General features: G+C 38.3%; 1 protein-coding gene across 1 annotated transcript in view; it reads left to right on the top strand.

Moving 5' to 3' along the window:
- The window catches only part of Lama2 (laminin subunit alpha 2), a 571,484-nt gene that overhangs the window by 201,702 nt on the left and 350,944 nt on the right, over positions 1 to 18,838 (top strand). The window contains exon 5 of the mRNA XM_052751249.1: positions 17,952 to 18,131. Within this exon, the coding sequence (XP_052607209.1) occupies positions 17,952 to 18,131 (180 nt within the window). The remainder of the gene's footprint in view (positions 1 to 17,951; positions 18,132 to 18,838) is intronic.

The following is an 18,838-nucleotide window of genomic DNA, read 5'->3' as shown; positions in this document are numbered from 1 at the left end:
ACAGTGAGGAGACTTTGGCAGCAGTTCAGAGGATAGATGATAGTAACCAAGAGTGCAAAAGCAGCTGTGAAGGTGTAAGAGGTGGCTGAGTAGAACAGACACCTTGAAAGGAGAGAAAAAGCCCATAGGATTTCCTGACTAACTGAATCTGCCAAGAGGATGTGTTGGTGGCTTGCCCATGAGGTGGAAGGAGATGGGAAGCCCAAAAGATGAGTCCCCTGGGTTTGGCCTGAGCAACTGCAAAGACTGAATTACCGTCCAAGCAGTTGAGGAAGACTGGGCGTGCAGGGAGTTTTGGTAGAGGAGCATAGGAGTTTAGTCTGGGATTTGTTAAACATAAAGGATCTACTCAGCATCATGTTGAGGGTAAATGAACACTGTACAGTGGTCTGGAATCCTCATGAGAAATGGTGCTTAACAGCAAGATCCAGGGGGTTGAAAACCAGGTTGATATAGGGAAATGTGAGAGATATATATATATCACCTACACCAGTGTCTGGCCTGTTTTGTTTACAAGTCTTCTAGTTTCAAACTCTTTATGTCTCATTGGATTTCTTTCTTTTTAAAGACTGAACAATATCTACTGATATTGCCAATGATGTTTATGAAGACAGTGTTCTAACTCTGAGAAAGAATGTCACCCTTCATAGGTAGCAGAGAAACTACAACCTTAACATTCAAAGCCCAAGGTTTAGGATTAATTTTCTCACAAGAACTTTGCAGGTGTCCTGGAGCCTCTCTGTTGGAGAGTGTGAAATACTGATCTGAGATAAATGTGCCTGAGTTTGGCATGATTTATACACAAGTGGTGAACAACTTGCTAACTCTATTGGATATACAAGAAAATGAAAGTGTTACCCAAAAACCCCTTGTAAGGAGAAGGGGTCTCCAGCTCCATAACGAAAGATGTGACCAACCTTGGTAGACATTAAACAAAACAAATTAGTGTATGCTGTTTATCCTTCAAGATTCATATTCTAAGTTATCTATCAAAGTTTATATGCTGTATATTTAAGAATATATTTCGGTAGCATGGAATATTTGAAGAATAAACTCAGAGTTCAAATGTGTAAAGTGTGTGACCATTAGACATAGATTCACTATCTGATAGTCTCTGGTAACACTGGATATTCATAACTAGATTTCCATTTAGGGTTTTGTTTGCCCATGTAAACATTGAGAGATAGCTGTGTTCAAGTTAATTTATTCACGTATTTTGAAAGTCTTTAAGGCAGAATTGTATCTATTGAGAAAATGGAACATTTATTCCTTTAAATTGTTTCTCTCCTGATGATCCAGACTGAAGAGATACTTGTTTTTCTGTTAAAATGATGTCATGTGTAATGCCAGACGCATGGATCAAGCCAACTGATGTAGATGGTGGTTGATGCTCATGACTTTCTGGATATTTAGTGTCATGGAAATGAAAAAAAAAACATAACTAGCATTTCAACTTGTCAAATAGATGTTCTCCTGAAAACAAATGCCACCTTTTCTACAATTCCGGAGAACAGAGCAGGTAACCCACCTACGTGGGGCTGTTCTTCAGTTTTCAGAGTTAAAGGAAGCAAAGTTTGTCAATGTAACCTAGCCAGCCACATGCAGAATAGGACTTGTTAATTTATAGAAATGAGAACTTACATTAAAAGATTGTGTGTCAAAATTTGTGATAACCTTTTGTATTTTCATGGTATGAAAGGTAGCTCCTAGAGGTCTTAGAATATCCCTTACCAAAAAGTGGCTGAAAACAGAAGTGGGAAAAATGATGTTTCAGGCTGGCCTCGAACTCACAGAGATCCACCTGGCTCTGCCTCCCGAGGAATGCTGGGATTAAAGGTATGCGCCACCACCGCCCGGCGCCATGTAGTCTTATATTATTCTTTATTGTGCATTTAATGCCCTAGCATTGTGTATATAGTATTCAATAAACATGAGGTTCATCTGCAAAAAAAAGAATTTATGACATAAAATGTAATTTGAATATAATATGTGGGGCTGCAGAGAAGTCTATGTGGTTAAGACCGTGTACCAGTAGAGGACCTAAATTCTTTTCCTGGCATCCACCCACCGCATAACCACCTATAAGTCCAGCCTCAGAAGATCTGACCCTTTCTTCTAACCTCTGAAGTAAGCTGTACTGACACTCCACACAGACCTAAAAAAATAAATCTTTTTAAAAAGAAAAATAATTTGCAATATAGTTTTAAATTTATAAAGCACATAGCACATTTCAACCAGTGTTTTAAAATTCTCACTTTTTCTTTATATATGTATATATATATATATATATATATATATATATATATATGTGTGTGTGTGTGTGTGTGTGTGTGTGTGTATTGTATTGTATTAAAAAAGATTTTTGTTCTTTTTACATACCAACCTCTGTTCCCCCTCCCTCCTCTTCTCCCACTCCCTCCACCAACTCTCATTTCACCCTCATCCCCTCCAGAGTTAGGCCTCCCTTAGGTAGTCAACACAGGCTGTTATGCCACGTTGGGGCTAGAACTAGTCCCTCCCTCCTGCATCAAGGCTGAGTAAGGCATCGCACCATAGGGAATGGGGTCTAAAATTCCAGTTTGTGTACACAGGGTAAGTCCTGGTTCCATTGCTAGGGGACCCACAAACACATCAAGCCATGCAACTTTCATCCACATTCAGAGGGCCTAGTTTGGTCCCATGCAGGCTCCCCAGCTGTCAATCCAGAGTCCATGAGCTCCCGTTAGCTTGGGTCAGCTATTTCTGTGGTTTTCCCCATCATGATTCTGACTCCTCCTTGCTCTTATAATCCTTCCTCCCTCTCTTCAACTGAACTCCAGGATCTTGGCCAAGTGCTTGGCTGTGGGTCTCTGCATCTGCTTCCACCAGTCACTGGATGTAGGTTCTATGATGACAATTAGGGTAGACACTAATCTGAGTGCAGGGGAAGGCTAGTTCAAGAACCCTCTCCACCGTTGCTATGAGTCTTAACTGGGGACAGTCTTGTGAATTCCTGGGGTTTCCCCTAGCTGCAGATTTCTCCCCATCCCCTTAATGGTACACTCTGTCAAGATATCTCTTTCATTGCTCTCCCTCTCTGTCTCTCCCCCATGTTCCCACCTCCCATCCCCTCCCCTCTATTCCCCCATCTCAGTTTACCCAGGAGATCTTAACTCTTTCCCCTTCCTGGGGTAATCCACGTGTGTCCCTCTTAATGTCCTCCTCTTTAACTAGCTTCCTTGGGGTTGTGGATTGTAGCCCGGTTTTCCTTTGCTTTGCTTCTAACATTGACTTATGAATGAGTACATACTGTGTTTGTCTTTCTGGGTCTGGATTATCTCACTCAGGATGATTTTTTTTCTAGTTCATCCATTTGCCTACAAATTTCACGATGACATTGGTTTTTTTTTTTGTTTTTTTTTTTTTTACCGCTGCATAATACTCCATTGTGTAAATGTATCACATTTTCTTTATCCATTCTTCTGTTGAAGGGCATCTAGGTTGTTTCCAGGTTCTGGCTATTACAAATAATGCTGCTATGAACATGGATGAGCAAATGTCCTTGTGGGGTTGTTGAGCAACTTTTGGGTATATGCCCAAGAGTGGTATTGCTGGATCTTGAAGTAGGTGGATTCCTAATTTTCTGAGATACTGACACACTGATTTCCAGAGTAGCTGTACAAGATTGCATTCCCATCAGCAATGGAGGAGTGTTCCTTTTCTCCACATCTTCTCCAACATATGCTGTTGTCTGTATTTTTTATCTTAGCCATTCTTATAGGCATAAGATGGTATCTCAGAGTCATTTTGATTTGCATTTCTCTGATGACTAAGGATGTTGAACATTTCCTTAAATGTCTTTTGGCCATTTGAGGTTCTTCTGTTGAGAATTCTCTGTTTAGTTCTGTAGCCCATTTTTTAATTGGATTATTTGATATTTTGCTGTCTAGTTTCTTGAGTTCTACATATTTTAGAGATCAGGCCTCTTTCTGATGTGGGGTTGATAAAGATCTTTTCTCATTCTGTAGGCTGCCTTTTTGTCTTATTGACAGTATCCTTTGCCTTACAGAAGCGTCTCAGTTTCAAGAGGTCCCATTTATTAATTGTTGCTCTCAGTGTCTGTGCTACCGGTGTTATATTTAGGAAGTGGTTTCTTGTGCCAATGCATTCAAGGCTATTTCCCATTTTCTCTTCTATGAGATTCAGTGTAACTGGATTTATGCTGAGGTCTTTGATCCATTTGGACTTGAGTTTTGTGCATGGCAATAGATATGGATCTATTTGCATTCTTCTTCTTTTTTTTTTTTTTGCATTCTTCTACATGTAGATATCCAGTTATGTCAATACCAGTTGTTGAAGATGCTTTCTTTTTTTCAATTGTATAATTTTGGCTTCTTTGTCAAAAATCAGGTGTTCTTGGGTGTATGGATTAATGTCAGGGTCATCAATTTGATTTCATTGATCAATGTGTCTGTTTTTATGCCAATACCAAGCTGTTTTTTTTTATTATACCTCTATAGCAGAGCTTGAAGTCAGGGATGGTGATGCCTCTGGAGATTCCTTTATTGTATAAGATTGTTTTGGCTATCCTGAGTTTTTGTTTTTCCATATGAAGTTGAGTATTGTTCTTTCAAGGTTTGTGAAGAATTGCATTGGGATTTTGATGTGAATTGCATTGAATCTGTAGATTGCTTTTGGTAAGATTGCCATTTTTACTATGTTGATCCTACCTATCCACAAACATGGTAGATCTTTCCATTTTCTGATATCTTCTTCAGTTTCTTTCTTAAAGGATTTAAAGTTCTTATCATACAGGTCTTTCACTTGTTTGGTTAGAGTTACCCCAAGGTATTTTATGTTATTTGTATCTATCGTAAAGGGTGATGTTTCTCTAATTTCTTTCTTAGCTCATTTATCATTTGTATATAGGAAGGCTACTGATTTTTTTAAGTTAATCTTGTATCCTGCCACATTACTTAAGGTGTTTATCAGCTGTAGGAGTTCCCTTGTGAAATTTTGGGGGTCAGTTATGTAGACCATCATATCATCTGCAAATAGTGAAAATTTGACTTCTTCCTTTCCAATTTGTATAGTTTTAAATTTATAAAGCACATTGCACATTTCAACCAGTGTTTTTAAATTCTCAATCACCTTTTAAAACATATGACATGGAGGCAATAATATCCTTTTGGGGGTAAATTATTTTCACTCTTCAACAGAAGGCAAGGATTTGATTTTATCCTGAAGACCCCTTTTTCTACAAGGGATATTCTAAAACCTCTAGAAGCTACCTAAAATGAAAGACAGAACCCAACTACCAGAATCTTATGATATTCCCTACATCCAGTACTGAGATAATGTCTATTGGTAAATTAGGAACAGTAAGAGATTCATGATAATAATTAACTGACATCAATATTAGCAATGCACTCTAATTAGCAGTATGTAGATGTCTGTCTTGAAAAGGTCTGTCTATCTTCAAAGAATGAATACAAGTGTAATATACTCAGACGTGGGTGACCACAAGTAATTGAGAGTCAGTTAAAGAGATAGGTAGCTGCCTAGGAAACGGTGTTTTGAGTAAACGTCTTTGCTTACCAGTTCTTTCCCTAAGCATTCAGTGTTCCCCAGCACCTGTCTATGATAATCTTGAAGGATCCTGAAGCTCAGCTGTCCCCTGGAATTGTGGGTAATGAGGGAACAAACAATTGCACCCCTGCTCCATGAACTTTCCTCCAATTTCAGCTTTAGTTTTGCCCTGACCTTCTATATTTATGTCCTATTTTCTTTCCTCAAATACCCTTTGTTCATGAAATAGTCTTCCCCCTGCCACTTCACAACTAGAGAAAAATATGGTGGGATTACAATAATTTGAGACAGGTCAGTATTTTTATAATCACTTCAAATAATTATTTGGAATGAGCAACACCCACCCGACAAACGCTACTTATTTTAAAATTGGTTTTGAATTTGTTGACCTACATAGATATTTGTGTTTTTACCTCAGGAAGAAATGGGATTTGGGGTGGTTTATAGGTACTTCCGTAAAAATTGTATACACCATTGATGACGTCTTAACGTAAGAAAGTCTTTTCACCCTTATCATTGGAGTCATCATGCCATTTCACATTCTTCAAGGAAGGGGTTGCGTAAATATGCAGGAAGATACTGGAGTGAAAAGAGAATGCTCTTGGGCTGGAGAGATGGCTCTGTGGTTAAGAGCGCTGGCTGCTGGATGCTCATCAGAGTTCCTGAGTTCGGTTCCCAGCAACCACATGGTGGGTCACCATCACCTCTAGTGGGATCTGATGCCCTCTTCTGGCATAAATGTGTATAGGCAGATAGAGCACTCAGACATAAAATAAATAAATAAATCTAAAAAAAAGAGAGAATGTTGCATTCCTTCAGAAATAAAAAATAAATTACATCTCATTTTTAAAGTCGTATATTTAGAGAAGAAATCAGGGAACTTGAAACATGCATAAAGACAGCATTTAGGTTGGAGGGTGACTTCAGCCGAAGTATATAAACAGAGGATGGGAGGATTGTATGATATTGTAATCAAAAGGTCTAGTTATAGCTAGAAACAGAAATGGAAATGAATTTCCAGGAATGGGAAGAAGTTACTGTTGCTTAGAAATCCTATATAGAAAATTCAGCCAATACTATCACTATCAGAGGCCTGAGATTATTTTTAAAGCTGGCTTCCAAGAAGTATATCCAGTCTCACTGTGAATAAAGACAGGAAGCATAGCATGACCTTTGTGATCTCTGGACCTATAGGACATAGTAAAATGTTTGGAACAGAAGGAGGCAAGACAGCATGTGTGCATAGGTGCTCAGGCCACTATCTGCTTTGAACAGGGTTTTAGAGTTGCCATGCTTAGCTAACCAACAAGGAGTGACTCCTCGTGGTTATGAGCCTGTGTCTGCCTTCTCACCCTTGTACCCAAGTCAGCCTGAAGATGACTGTCATGCTGGTGGTGAGGGACATGAAAACCTAGGGCAGAAACTACTGGGGAACCAGAGATTGCAGGTAAAGGTGATATTTAAGTGTTCGAAGCATTGCATTTAGGCAATAAATATTCACTGGCATACAGTGGACCTTTTAGGAACAAGTTTACAGGTGTTAGAATAGCAAGAACCACATCCTGTAACCTGGACATATGATCTCTTTGGTTTTCCTAAGCATCGTTGTGATAGTGAACTTCTTGTCTTGGAAGTAAGGTAATAGGAACAAAGGAGGGAAAAAGCAAGGAGACAGTCCTGTCCCTGCTCTCACTGGAGCAAGTTTAGAATAGAAACAAACAAACACACAACCTCCCAAGACCAACAGCAACATCCATAACAATTTCCTAATTTACCCGCCTTGCTTTGGGCTGAGGAGGAACAGTTGTGTTTTGGTCATTAATAGAAAAGGGGAACAGTGCCTAAACAACCTATTATAAATTCTTCTGGGAAAACATATTACAAATAATTGGGAACAAACCTGAGACTGTGAACTTGGCAGCAAATGTATACGAGAAAGCAATTCTGCCCTGGCCCCTGGATGATTGATTAAATCCTTTATTCCCTTTACCTTTCATTCACACTGTGTTTATCAAGAGAAAAGAGAAAAGAAACGTTGTGTAACAATGTCTCCTTTAGATGAATTACTTACAAAAAAAATGATCAATGACCTCCAATCAGTGGCTTATTCATTTTTTCCCCTCAAGTTTTAATGTTTCAAACTATTTGTAATTCTGCACGGGTCCTTGCAGAAAATAAGGCCCCAAGTTTCAGCCTGTCCTGCCCCCCACTAGCTAACCAACAACGTGAACTGTTTCTGAGCTTCTTTGAGGGCATGGCCCAGCAGCTTCCTGCGGTCAATTATTAGTTAGAGGCCAGAAAAAGAACAAGAACACTGTGTACTTGGTAAATCAGCAGAAAACTTCATCTTCTGCTTGTGTGGGAGGCAAAGTCCCTATGTGCACTCTGTTTCTTTGAAACGACTCAAGATCTGCTGGAGCCTTACAGATGTCAGAGTGCAGCAAGCCAACAGCCTCCAAACTTTGTAAATAAATGATTAGGATCCACACTGCACAGAGTAATAGGAGGAACCTTGATTTGGGACATGGATGACAGGTATCACAACTGCGGGCACTCATTCTATCAAACGTACAAAATGAAGATCAAACTTCTTTGTGAAACACTTTCTTAAAACCCCATTCATTTAGAATATCTAGCCATCTGTGCTCATCACAGTGATGAGCCACAAATACAGCAGCCCCAGCCACCTTTCAAGTCTGAGGTTAGATTTATAGAGGGTCCCTTGTTACATCATATTCTTTCCCTTTTCATCTTTCTCCTCTTACAAGTTCCTGCCCAGATGTTAGTAATTCTTCAGCCTCTCCTTCCTGAAGCTTTTGTGTTGGTACTTGGTCATCTTCTCTGATCTCAGTTCCTGAAACTGCCTTGTCAAGGGATGAGAACACAGGCCATCCCCAGGGCAATAGTTTCAGCACAGACCTGGAGGGCTTGAGCTATTAGAACTCTACTGATCCTTTCTTCCTTAACTGGTTGTGTAGAACCTGGATGTGGATAAGAAAAAAAGACACAGGGATGTGTTTGATGAGCTTCATGCATGTTCTTCCATTGACATCCTGACATCCAATCACCTTACTATCTTACAGTTGCTTCTCCATGGTGGGTGGAAACTTTGTGACTCTCCCTCATGTCTGAGGCAATAGAGGTTGGCCATAGGTAACTGGGATAAAGTGGGGGAACACTATGAAATGCATAGTCATTTCATGTTTTTTTTTAATCTCAATAAAACAAGTAACTGCAAATTTTCTCTTTGAGCTGTGCACTATTCTAATAATTTCACATGAATATCTTTTAGTCCTCACCACAGAAGTTTAAGGTATTGCTATTTTTTTCTCTTATAATGAAAATGTAGGCAGGGCATGTGCGTGTCTTACTATTCCCGTGGAGATGTGAACAAATACCTGTATTCCTCACATAGGGGAACAAAAAACAGACCAAATTAAAACATACCACCAATGTCCAGATTGGTGAACCCATGAGGGTTACTGGGGTTATGTAGAATAATACTGGTGAAGTGTTACTTAAAGGAGGAGAAATGACTCAAAGACAGCTGTGTACAAAAAGCCTATCCTAGGATGGGTGACACCTCATGAAAGCTGGAAAACATACTGTGTAGCCTAAAGGTGCTCAGCAGGTTGGAGAGTATCCTTTTCAAGTAGCTCAGTTGGTCTGAGCCTCTTCCAGGCACTTAAGCTGCTCTCTGCTTCTTACTGGCAATTTCACTTTTCTTTACGTCTTCCATGCTGCTCAGTTGCTCTGAGCCTCTTTGTAGCTCAGATTGTCTGAGAGTCTTTCTGCAGTCCTTCCAGCTATAGTTGCTCTGAGATAGAAGAGCACAGTGAATCTGGTCAGTTTCAGGGACTTCCTGAAGTTACTGAATTGTTTGCTTCCTGAGTTTAATGAGCTTCCCTTCTTGATGGAATGTTTCACATCCCCTTAGAGCATCCCATTGTTTCATCTCCCTTTTAACATGCTGTGTCTTAACAGGCCTTCCTTTAAGATAAAGAGTGTACTTGAGAGGAAATTGCTAAACAACAGCTAGAGAAAATAAATAAAAAAAAAGATAGATGGATAATACATAAGATATGGAAAGAACTACTCTAATTTAATAATCTGAAAATAAAAGTAAAAGGAGAGGGAAGGTGTTCAAATAAGGGACAGGCAAGTTTCAGGTGGGGTGGTGACTCTAGTTTGCAACTCACAATGCCAGAGGTATCAGGAATATGGTGAGCCTAAGGAACATGCTCCATGTTGAGGAGCTGTATCTAAACTCTTCTCCAAATATCACTATTGTCCTTTTATTTTAAAGTCCCTTACATCTATTTTTAGAAGGGTCTTTTTGGGACCTTAAATCTGTTGCGATTATCAGTGGTCATCACAAAATGCTGCATCAAATCAAGATATTCATACAGACTTTCATTTGCACACTTGTGAGGTCTGAACACACTTTCTGCGAAGACTTTGAGTCAGAGAATGAGTCTGAAAAGAGACTGAATTTCTCCTTCCAACGCACATGCAGGCTTTGTTCCAATGGAATGACACAGGATCTGGCACAGTGTTTGCACCGCCTGTTCCAAGATTTTTATTTTAATTTTAAACAAGTGTTCCCACATAGGGACTGAAAACAAAACAGGAAAATGTTGCTTTAGTCTTCCTTTGTGCTGTTATATGACTTCTAAGGGTACCAATTGTTCTGGGCTACCAATGTAGGTCATGGAACACTCTCATTGTCCTTGAGACTTGCTCTAATTTACATCTCTGTATTAAAGAAGACCATATTAATTTCACAGCTGTTTATTTTGAGTATGAACATTTTTTTTAATCAACTTATGGCTTAAAGTTTGAGTACTTTCTGCTTTGTAGAATATTCACGAAGTGTGAATTACCTTGTGTTCCACTGTTTGTTCTCACTTGATAAAATACTTACGTAACAAAACTTTCACCACAAATTTCACTTATTTTGAAAATAATAAAAATTTAGAATTTGATTGATTTCCGGATATTAATGCTTCATTCCTCAACTCCAAGAAATAGGCAGTTATGGTTCTGATTTTCTCAAAAGATTGCTTTTGTCAACCAGAGAGACTGTATTTTTGTGATTTGGGGTTAGATGGATTGCTGGGTATGGAACTATCCCTTAGCTTAGTGATCTTCCATTTTCTATTCTGTCTGAAGCCTATCCCCTTTCAGAAGATCTGTTCTCAATCTGGTCCAGTGGTGTCTGAGTAGGACTTGAGCAAAATAATAATTCCACACCATACAGTCATCAACAGACAGAACAAGAAGGGCAAATCCTATGCAAATTAATTAAGGAAAAACAGAACCATAAAAAGAATTTGAAGAATCATGGGTGAGGCACATAGAGGAAGTGGAAATAGTACATTGAGGCTGTCATATTCAGAACTGCGTGGAAGCATGTCTGATGATAAAATGGGGAGCAGATGCATGGGGTAGACTCATCAGCAATAGTTTCCTGTCAATATAAGTCTTCTAGTTGTATCTTCATGACCAGATGTTATTTATTGAATGGAAGGTTATTGAACTTCTGATTTGTGGGATACTGTTATGATGGGCTAAAGTGCATAGTGAGAGAAGTCAGAATAGAATTAGAACACATCTCAGCTACTCTTGGACATAATTGCTTAAAATTCAATGTTTCTTTTCCTTCAAAAAGGGTAACACCCCCAGGAAGCATTAGCTGTGTTAATATTGCATCAGTAAGCACATTCCAATCATGAGTAATGTCTTTAGATATCTAGTAACTGCATAATAATAACCAATGCTGTTTCTACATGTGAAGTCCTACTGAATACTTAAGGGACTGGAACAGATGAATAATGAGTCTATTTTCTTAGGCTATCTCTAGTTGAGACACACCCAGAGCACAATTTGGAGCAATGCAAATGTCTGAGGTGAGTGAGAGAGTTTCCTTCTGGTGTTTTCCCTCATGGCTTGCTCTGGAGCTGCTCCGCTTGGATTCCTTCCTGGCAGTGGAGATCACATGATGACTGTATCCCTCTATAGTCTTGGCTTGACAGAGCAAAGATTTAGCAATGACATTTGCATTTGATAAAATGTAAATGAGAAGCTCCCTAAAGAGATTGAGAAAACCTATTTTGACAAGTCTTCTTTTATCCATGCAAATATTACAGAACTGCAGAAAGAAAAGCACAATGGTAAATAAAATATTTTCAACTTAGGTCACTGTTTTATTACATTAAAGGCATTAAGAATACATGACGTAAAAGGAATTATTATATTTCAAAGACCTTTCAGAGTTAGAAATTAAAGGAAGGAGTGGAGTGCAAACTTAGTAATGATTTTTTTTCTCCTTTTGAAAGTTTCAGGCACTTAGTGGCCAGTGTTCATCTTATGCATCATGACCAGTGGGAGTCATATGCTCTTTCATTTAATTAAGATGAATTACAGGTTACCCATCAGGTCATGTTTCAGATAAAACTGATCAAAGCTCATGTTCAACAAGGGACTTAGAAATAAATGCTTTGCTGGATTGCTTTGAGCTATTGAAAGCAGGAAAACCAGCAGATTTATTCTAAAATAGGACCATCCCAACACTAAGAATTTGAGAAAACTGGTTCCCCTAAAGCAGTTGGAACTTTTGATTCTGTTTATACACTTGCTTAAAATTTAGACGTTCGGTGTGTTCCCCAATTCTATGGAACATAGAAATTCACTGTCACGTGAAATCTGTTTTGGTATAAAGATGAAGAGTCTCATCCTACTCCATTGCAAAATGAGGGGCAAAGGAGTCTTTTCTTTAACTGGCTGATAAATCATGCAAACCTTTGGGCCCAGGAGTTTGATTTTTACTAGAAGAACAGAGAAATAAAAAAAAGAGATGACAAATATTCTGTGAAGATAGCTGATTTTCTTATTATGTTTCAATTTATTAATGACAATGCATTTGACAGTGAAGAATTTGTTTAAATATTTCATGGCAGGCAAAGCTTTCCTCCAGGAAAGACAAATGCAAGAATTATAATTAAAAAAAAAACAGGAGAAAAACAATGTCAGTTTTAGGGCAATTGAAACAAAGTGTGTGTCTGGAACAAAATACCCGGTATGGGAGGTAAAACAAGTATTAAGAGGAAGCTCAAGCATAGAGTTGTCAATGATGGAGTCATATTTGATAAACAGTTCTCTGTGCTAACATCTGCCTGTTGTTTTGAAATAGACTGTTTAAAGAAGTTGGGGCCACACACAGTCTTTGACATTTAATCTTTAAAGCATCACTTTCCAACCAACTCTAAAATCATCAACTACGCACACGTAGTTATTCCAGTTGGGTTTATGAATGTCTAATGAAGTGGTATAGTCACCAAAGGCTCTCTAGATTAAATTAGTGTGAGGTATGCTACCAAGAAAATGTTTCCAATTCTGGTTAGTAGGAGTACTGAGGCTCATGAAAGGACATCTGCGTTTTTACAAGCATACCCCATTAATTTTCTGTACAGAAAATTGCTCCTTTCAAGATGACACACTTAATAATTTCCCATTGATTTATTAAAAATATAGGACTAACCAATGGATAAGGTCTTTTCTGTTTAATCAAGGTTAACAGGTCCTAAGTTCAAATACAATATCAAATCTTTCCCAAACCACACTTCTGTATTCATCTCAGATAAAACTACGGCATACCGTAAGGAAACTTAAGTATAATAAAATTGACTTATGTTGAAGTCATATTAACATGCTTAGTAAACTATGATAAAAGGAAATAATAGGCCAGAGTTAATATTTAAACTTTATTTAAATCAACTTAAACTAAAATGCTCTGAATTAAAGGAATAGGAAGAATTATTACTCTTAATTTGTTTGAACACCTGGGGTCAGTCTGCTTTCATTGTGCTGTGTCTGTTTCATTGGCGTACTTTTAGAGGTTGCTGATTAAAAAGAGGATTTGAAAATATTCCAAGAGAACATGTTACTTTGGAAACTTCATTCCTTCTACTACTCACTGCGAAGTTTCTGATGTGTATCACTGATCTCTAAACCTTCTTCCTCCTCTTGTTCACCTGTTCTCATGACAACCTTGTGTCATTGAGACAGTTATTAGGACTATAGACTTCCAGCAACCTAAAGCAGATAGAGTCTCATAATAAGGGGCAGTTTTCCAGACCTGAAATCTGATTTTGGTTTTGTTTTTCAAGACAGGGTAACACTGTGTAACAGCCTTGGCTGTCATGGATCTCGATCTGTAGAACATGTTAGCCTCAAACTCACCAAGATCTGCCTGCCTCTGCCTCCGGAGTGCTGGTATTAAAAACGTGTGATCATGTGTTGCATAAAATATTTTAAAACTGCATTTTAAGGTAAAATAAGGTAGATGTAGAGAGGTCTTTCCCATCGGCTGGGAGAACATGGCATACAGTATGCTTTACATAATAGAAAACAATCATTGACTGATCAGAATGAACTGCTGGTGAAGTTATTTGGCAATTAAACATTCTGATGAACTTTCCCCCATTTATTAGTCTACGAAAACTCATTTCTGAGAAAAGTGGTTTCAAAATCTAAAAGGTCAATCGATAGTCACAGTTAGATATTTTCAGTTGGGACAGATTCTTGTGACAGAATGGCTGCCTACCCACCAGTGTTTCTGGAACAGAAACCATTACAGAAGACACTGGAGTTCCAGAGCTTTACCAAGGCCTCACAGAAAGGCAGAGGTGGCCAGGAAGCCCGCTGCATTTCATCTTCCTCGAAGACAGACAAATTCCAGCTGTCACTCCATAGGCAGTCAGAAGTAGGCTAAACAATTCTGTCAACTTGAAATTACACACCATTGTGCTGGAGGAAATAACCTACTCAACATGTGTATTAAATTTAGATGAAAGTAGAAAGGGGAGGAAGGAAAGAAGGAAGGAGGAAGGGAGGAAGAGAGAGAGAGAGACTGAGAGAGACAGAGAGAGAGAGAGAGAGAGAGAGAGAGAGAGAGAGAGAGAGAGAGAGAGAGAGAGAGACACTAAGGAAAAAGCATGTGACATGAGCAAACAGCTGGCTGGATTTTTTTTTTCCTCCCAGAAACAGCTTGGGACTAGCTATGATCACAAGATCTCTTGGCAGAGCAACTTGATGAACACAGCAAAGCTGTGAGGAAAAGTGTTCTTTTGCTGAATATTTCATGGTGCTCTCCTGTGGCCAATGAGCCTAAATGAGCACATGCACACCTTTTAAAAAAAATGTGAGGAATTCACTGATTCTTGCATAGCAAATCATGGTTCACCATAGCATCAACACCAAGAAAACGTTAAGGACACTCAGAAACCAGAGTCCAACATATTCAATAAGTTTCTCTTTCCCTTCAGATCGTCTCGGAGTCAGGCAGTGAAGGAAGACAGGAAAGAAATTCAGGCACAAATTTAAGAACACTGGTAACCTTTTGAGGGTGGTAATGTTGACCTTCAAGGGAGACTAGTTTTAACAGCTTCATGGATCATTTACTTTTTCTTTGAACATTTAATTGATTTCTCCTTAAGCTGAAAGAGCAACTTAATTTAAAACACATTTCTTTTTTTGCCCACCTGCTAGATGCCAACACTATAGGATGTTAGAAAATGTACATGACTCTTCAGATCTCCAGCAGTAGAGGATATTCAGTGTTGTGAGATTCAGCATTTTTGGAGAGCATGCATTCTATCTCCTTCCAATGTGTCGATTTGGTGAATTGATTCATCACTAAATATCAGAGTTTGAATCAATGAGCTGGAATGTTTTTACATTTTTAATCATGAAGCTTTTGGGTCTAGTCGTGTGTGTGTGTGTTTGTGTGTGTGTGTGTGTGTGTGTGTGTGTGTGTGTGTGTGTGTGTGTGTGTGTGTGTCTGTGTCTGTGTCTGTGTTTGTGTGTCTGTGTGTAGCATCAAATCAGTTTCTCATCTCAGTGTTTGCTATATTTCTCCAGTGACTGGAGTAGTTTATTGGCAGTCAGTTTGTAAAATGCTCTCTGGAGTTATCTAAAAGTAGAATTGTAGGATGGAAATACATTTCATCGACTTGCCTGTCAAAAAATGTAATTAACACGGGTGATATACTGTCTTCCAAAAGCAGATGAAAATTTCAAGGCTGACCTGAGTCAAGACTGCAGTGTGTACACAGACTGCCCTGAACTCTCTTCCACTGAGGCTCAGATCCTCCATTTTGAGTTCTCCAGTCATTTTAGTCACATATACATGTGTGTGTGTGCGTGCATGTCTGCATTTCCACGTGGTATGTTCAAAGCACACCACCCAATTTCAATATTTTTTATAATTTTGATCTGATTGAATTGATGCATGAGTAATATTCGCTTTATATAGGATACAAAAGGAACCATTAGAGTACGTTTAACTGTTCCCCATAATTCAATATGTAGGTACACAGTTGATGGAACCACTCTCACACTAACAAATTATTTCCCTTCTTTTATTCTGTTAAAAAAAAAGGGCTGAAAGAATATTTCCATGTGAGTTCAAGCTGGTAGACTTCCACTCTGTGTGACTCTTAAGGAAGAGAACTAGATTTCTCACATATCCAGAAACCGGCAGGCTATGGTCAGAGGTCAGCATGGTGTTCATCTGTTATTGTGAGAACTCTCTTCTGGATTGCGTACTCTGGACTTCTTTCCTTGCTTGGTGCAGATAAAACTAGATTTCTAGCATCTTTTTTATCAGACCACTAATCCCTTTCAGGAGGATGCCACCTTTATGAGCTAATTACCTCCTAAAGGACTCACTACCACCTATATCAACACCCCAAAATCAGATTTGGCAAATAAATTTGGGAGTAAACAATGGGAACTCTGAATCTATTCAATATATTCCGTTTATATGTGTTATAATATCTGTATTATTTTGTATGAAGAGAAGTGGCAAGTCAATAACCCTGTACATTTCTCATTTTGGAATGTATTGCCCAATTCACGTGGGAGGTGTTTGTGCCATTTGGCTTTACACTCATAAAAGTAAGACATGTAGCCATACAAAGCTAGTCTCACTCTCAAAGGGTGTTTTCAATATTGGTGAACATTTTCAACCTAAAAACTGGAAAAATAGTTTACTAGCGCACTTTTAGTTAATAGTTACCTTATCATAAAATGATAGAATTTATCAATAGTGGATAAGTCAGTTATATTTGTGTTTTTTCAATAATGTTGCCATACCTGTTTTGTTTAAATTTATTGTACATTATTTGACTTTCTTTCCCTTATGATTTGAAATCATTCTTAAAAGTACTAAGGACCTACTTCCTTTATTTGTGGTAGTTTTGCTTTTTTTAAATTTGAACCAACAGTTTATCTGTCCTTCAGTAGATTCTCTGCTTTTTTACGAGTAGTTGATACCTGCTTGGGGGGGGGGGAGACATTTTCTTTTAGGGATATGATGGGTAGACTATGCTCCAGTGAAGGCCAGACATGCAAGAGTTAATGGGCACTGCACACTGTACTTGATGGACTTTAAAAAAATCTCTATATAAAATTGGGTGGGAAAGAGAATGGGGAAAGATCTGAAAAGATTGAGAAGAGGGAGGAAATGTGATCAAAATGTATTATATGAAATTCTCAGAGAACTAAAAAAATAAGGAATAGAAAAAAATGAATTATCTGCTTTTGAGGTAGTCTGGTGCAAGCACATCAGCTTTCTGTGCATTTGGGGAAGTTCTATTTATATACGGAAAATGCTCTGATTAAATCATATGTCTTCTGATGTCAATTGTGCTAAATTATTTTTTGTTAAAAAAAGTCATCATTACATCCAGGTTTAATACAATTTCAGACAATCCATTTTTCTTATAGTATGCAATAGCCTGTGTGAATTTTTGTCTTCTTAGTCTATCAATTACTAAAAAATAAATAAATCATAACAAAAGCAAATCTATTGAAATGTCTGGGAGCCAAGATTTATCTAGTTTCCATCAAAATTTATCATTTTTGCCCTGTACATTATCTCTGAAATATATGTCCCCATTTGTCATAGAAAGATTTCAAGTTCAGAATTATTTTTAATCCATGACAGGGTCCTAGTTTTGTCAGATTTGGCTAACATTTTCCTATCAAGTGTTCTTGTTTGTTTGTTTTTTAACTATATAACAGATTCTTATGTAATTTATAGCACATTAATTTGTAGAAAAATATAGTTGATGTAATAGTTAATTTCTGGGAATACCATGAGAAGCAAGATGATGAAAAGGCTTAGAAGAACAATTAAAAATAAGTACAGCGTGTAGTATCTGGAACATATAACACTATTACCTGAACATCTATGGAGATGACCGTACATATCTCCACTACTTTGCTACACTTGGATGTGTGAACACGAGCCTGCAATTCCCATGTGGGGAAAAGCAGGAAGAAAACTAACCCTGTACATCCTTTTCTGCTCCATGTAGATTCACATTTCTTTGATTAATGGGAGACCAAGTGCTGATGATCCTTCCCCTGAACTCCTGGAATTCACCTCTGCTCGCTATATTCGCCTGAGATTTCAGCGGATCCGCACCTTGAACGCTGACTTGATGATGTTTGCTCACAAAGACCCCAGAGAAATCGATCCTATTGTCACAAGAAGAGTAAGTGTTGGGGATAATACTGGAGCCTGAATGCTACCATGCCCATCTCCTTAACAGTCAGTCAAGGATCGAGAGAGAAATTGGTCTGTGATTTGTAGGAACATTTATCATTAGAGACTTTAAAACATAGAACACTCTCCTTTCTTCAAATCCAAGTTCTGTGACTTATTAATTATGTGAAATTTATCAAGTCCTTCAACATTTTTCAACTTTAATTTCCGCTTTTGTAAAATGAAGATCATAATATCTTGTTCATAATCTTCTTAAAACACTACATTAGTTTCTTCTGTCACTTTAGGGGATCTGTATTTTTACAATTGGCTCTGAGCTGCTACTTGCTGAAGTACAGGGCATTTGAAACACTTTTGGCCAAAACCCACATTAAGAAATGCATTTTTGCCGGGCGGTGGTGGCGCACGCCTTTAATCCCAGCACTCGGGAGGCAGAGCCAGGCGGATCTCTGTGAGTTCGAGGCCAGCCTGGGCTACCAAGTGAGTCCCAGGAAAGGCGCAAAGCTACACAGAGAAACCCTGTCTCGAAAAACCAAAAAAAAAAAAAAAAAAAAGAAATGCATTTTTATATATTTACCATACACATAGCTGGTGTTCTAGTGGAAACCACATTCTAATTCAGTAGGTAGAGAGCAGGACTGAGATTGCACTATTCTAGAAATTTCCAGAGATATCAATATTGTCGGTCCAAAGACC

This window comes from Peromyscus californicus, unplaced genomic scaffold (assembly GCF_007827085.1).
Source record: "Peromyscus californicus insignis strain IS unplaced genomic scaffold, ASM782708v3 Scaffold_22__1_contigs__length_63687245, whole genome shotgun sequence".
Classification (NCBI taxonomy): domain Eukaryota; kingdom Metazoa; phylum Chordata; class Mammalia; order Rodentia; family Cricetidae; genus Peromyscus; species Peromyscus californicus.
This window is presented reverse-complemented; position numbering and strand designations above follow the sequence as displayed.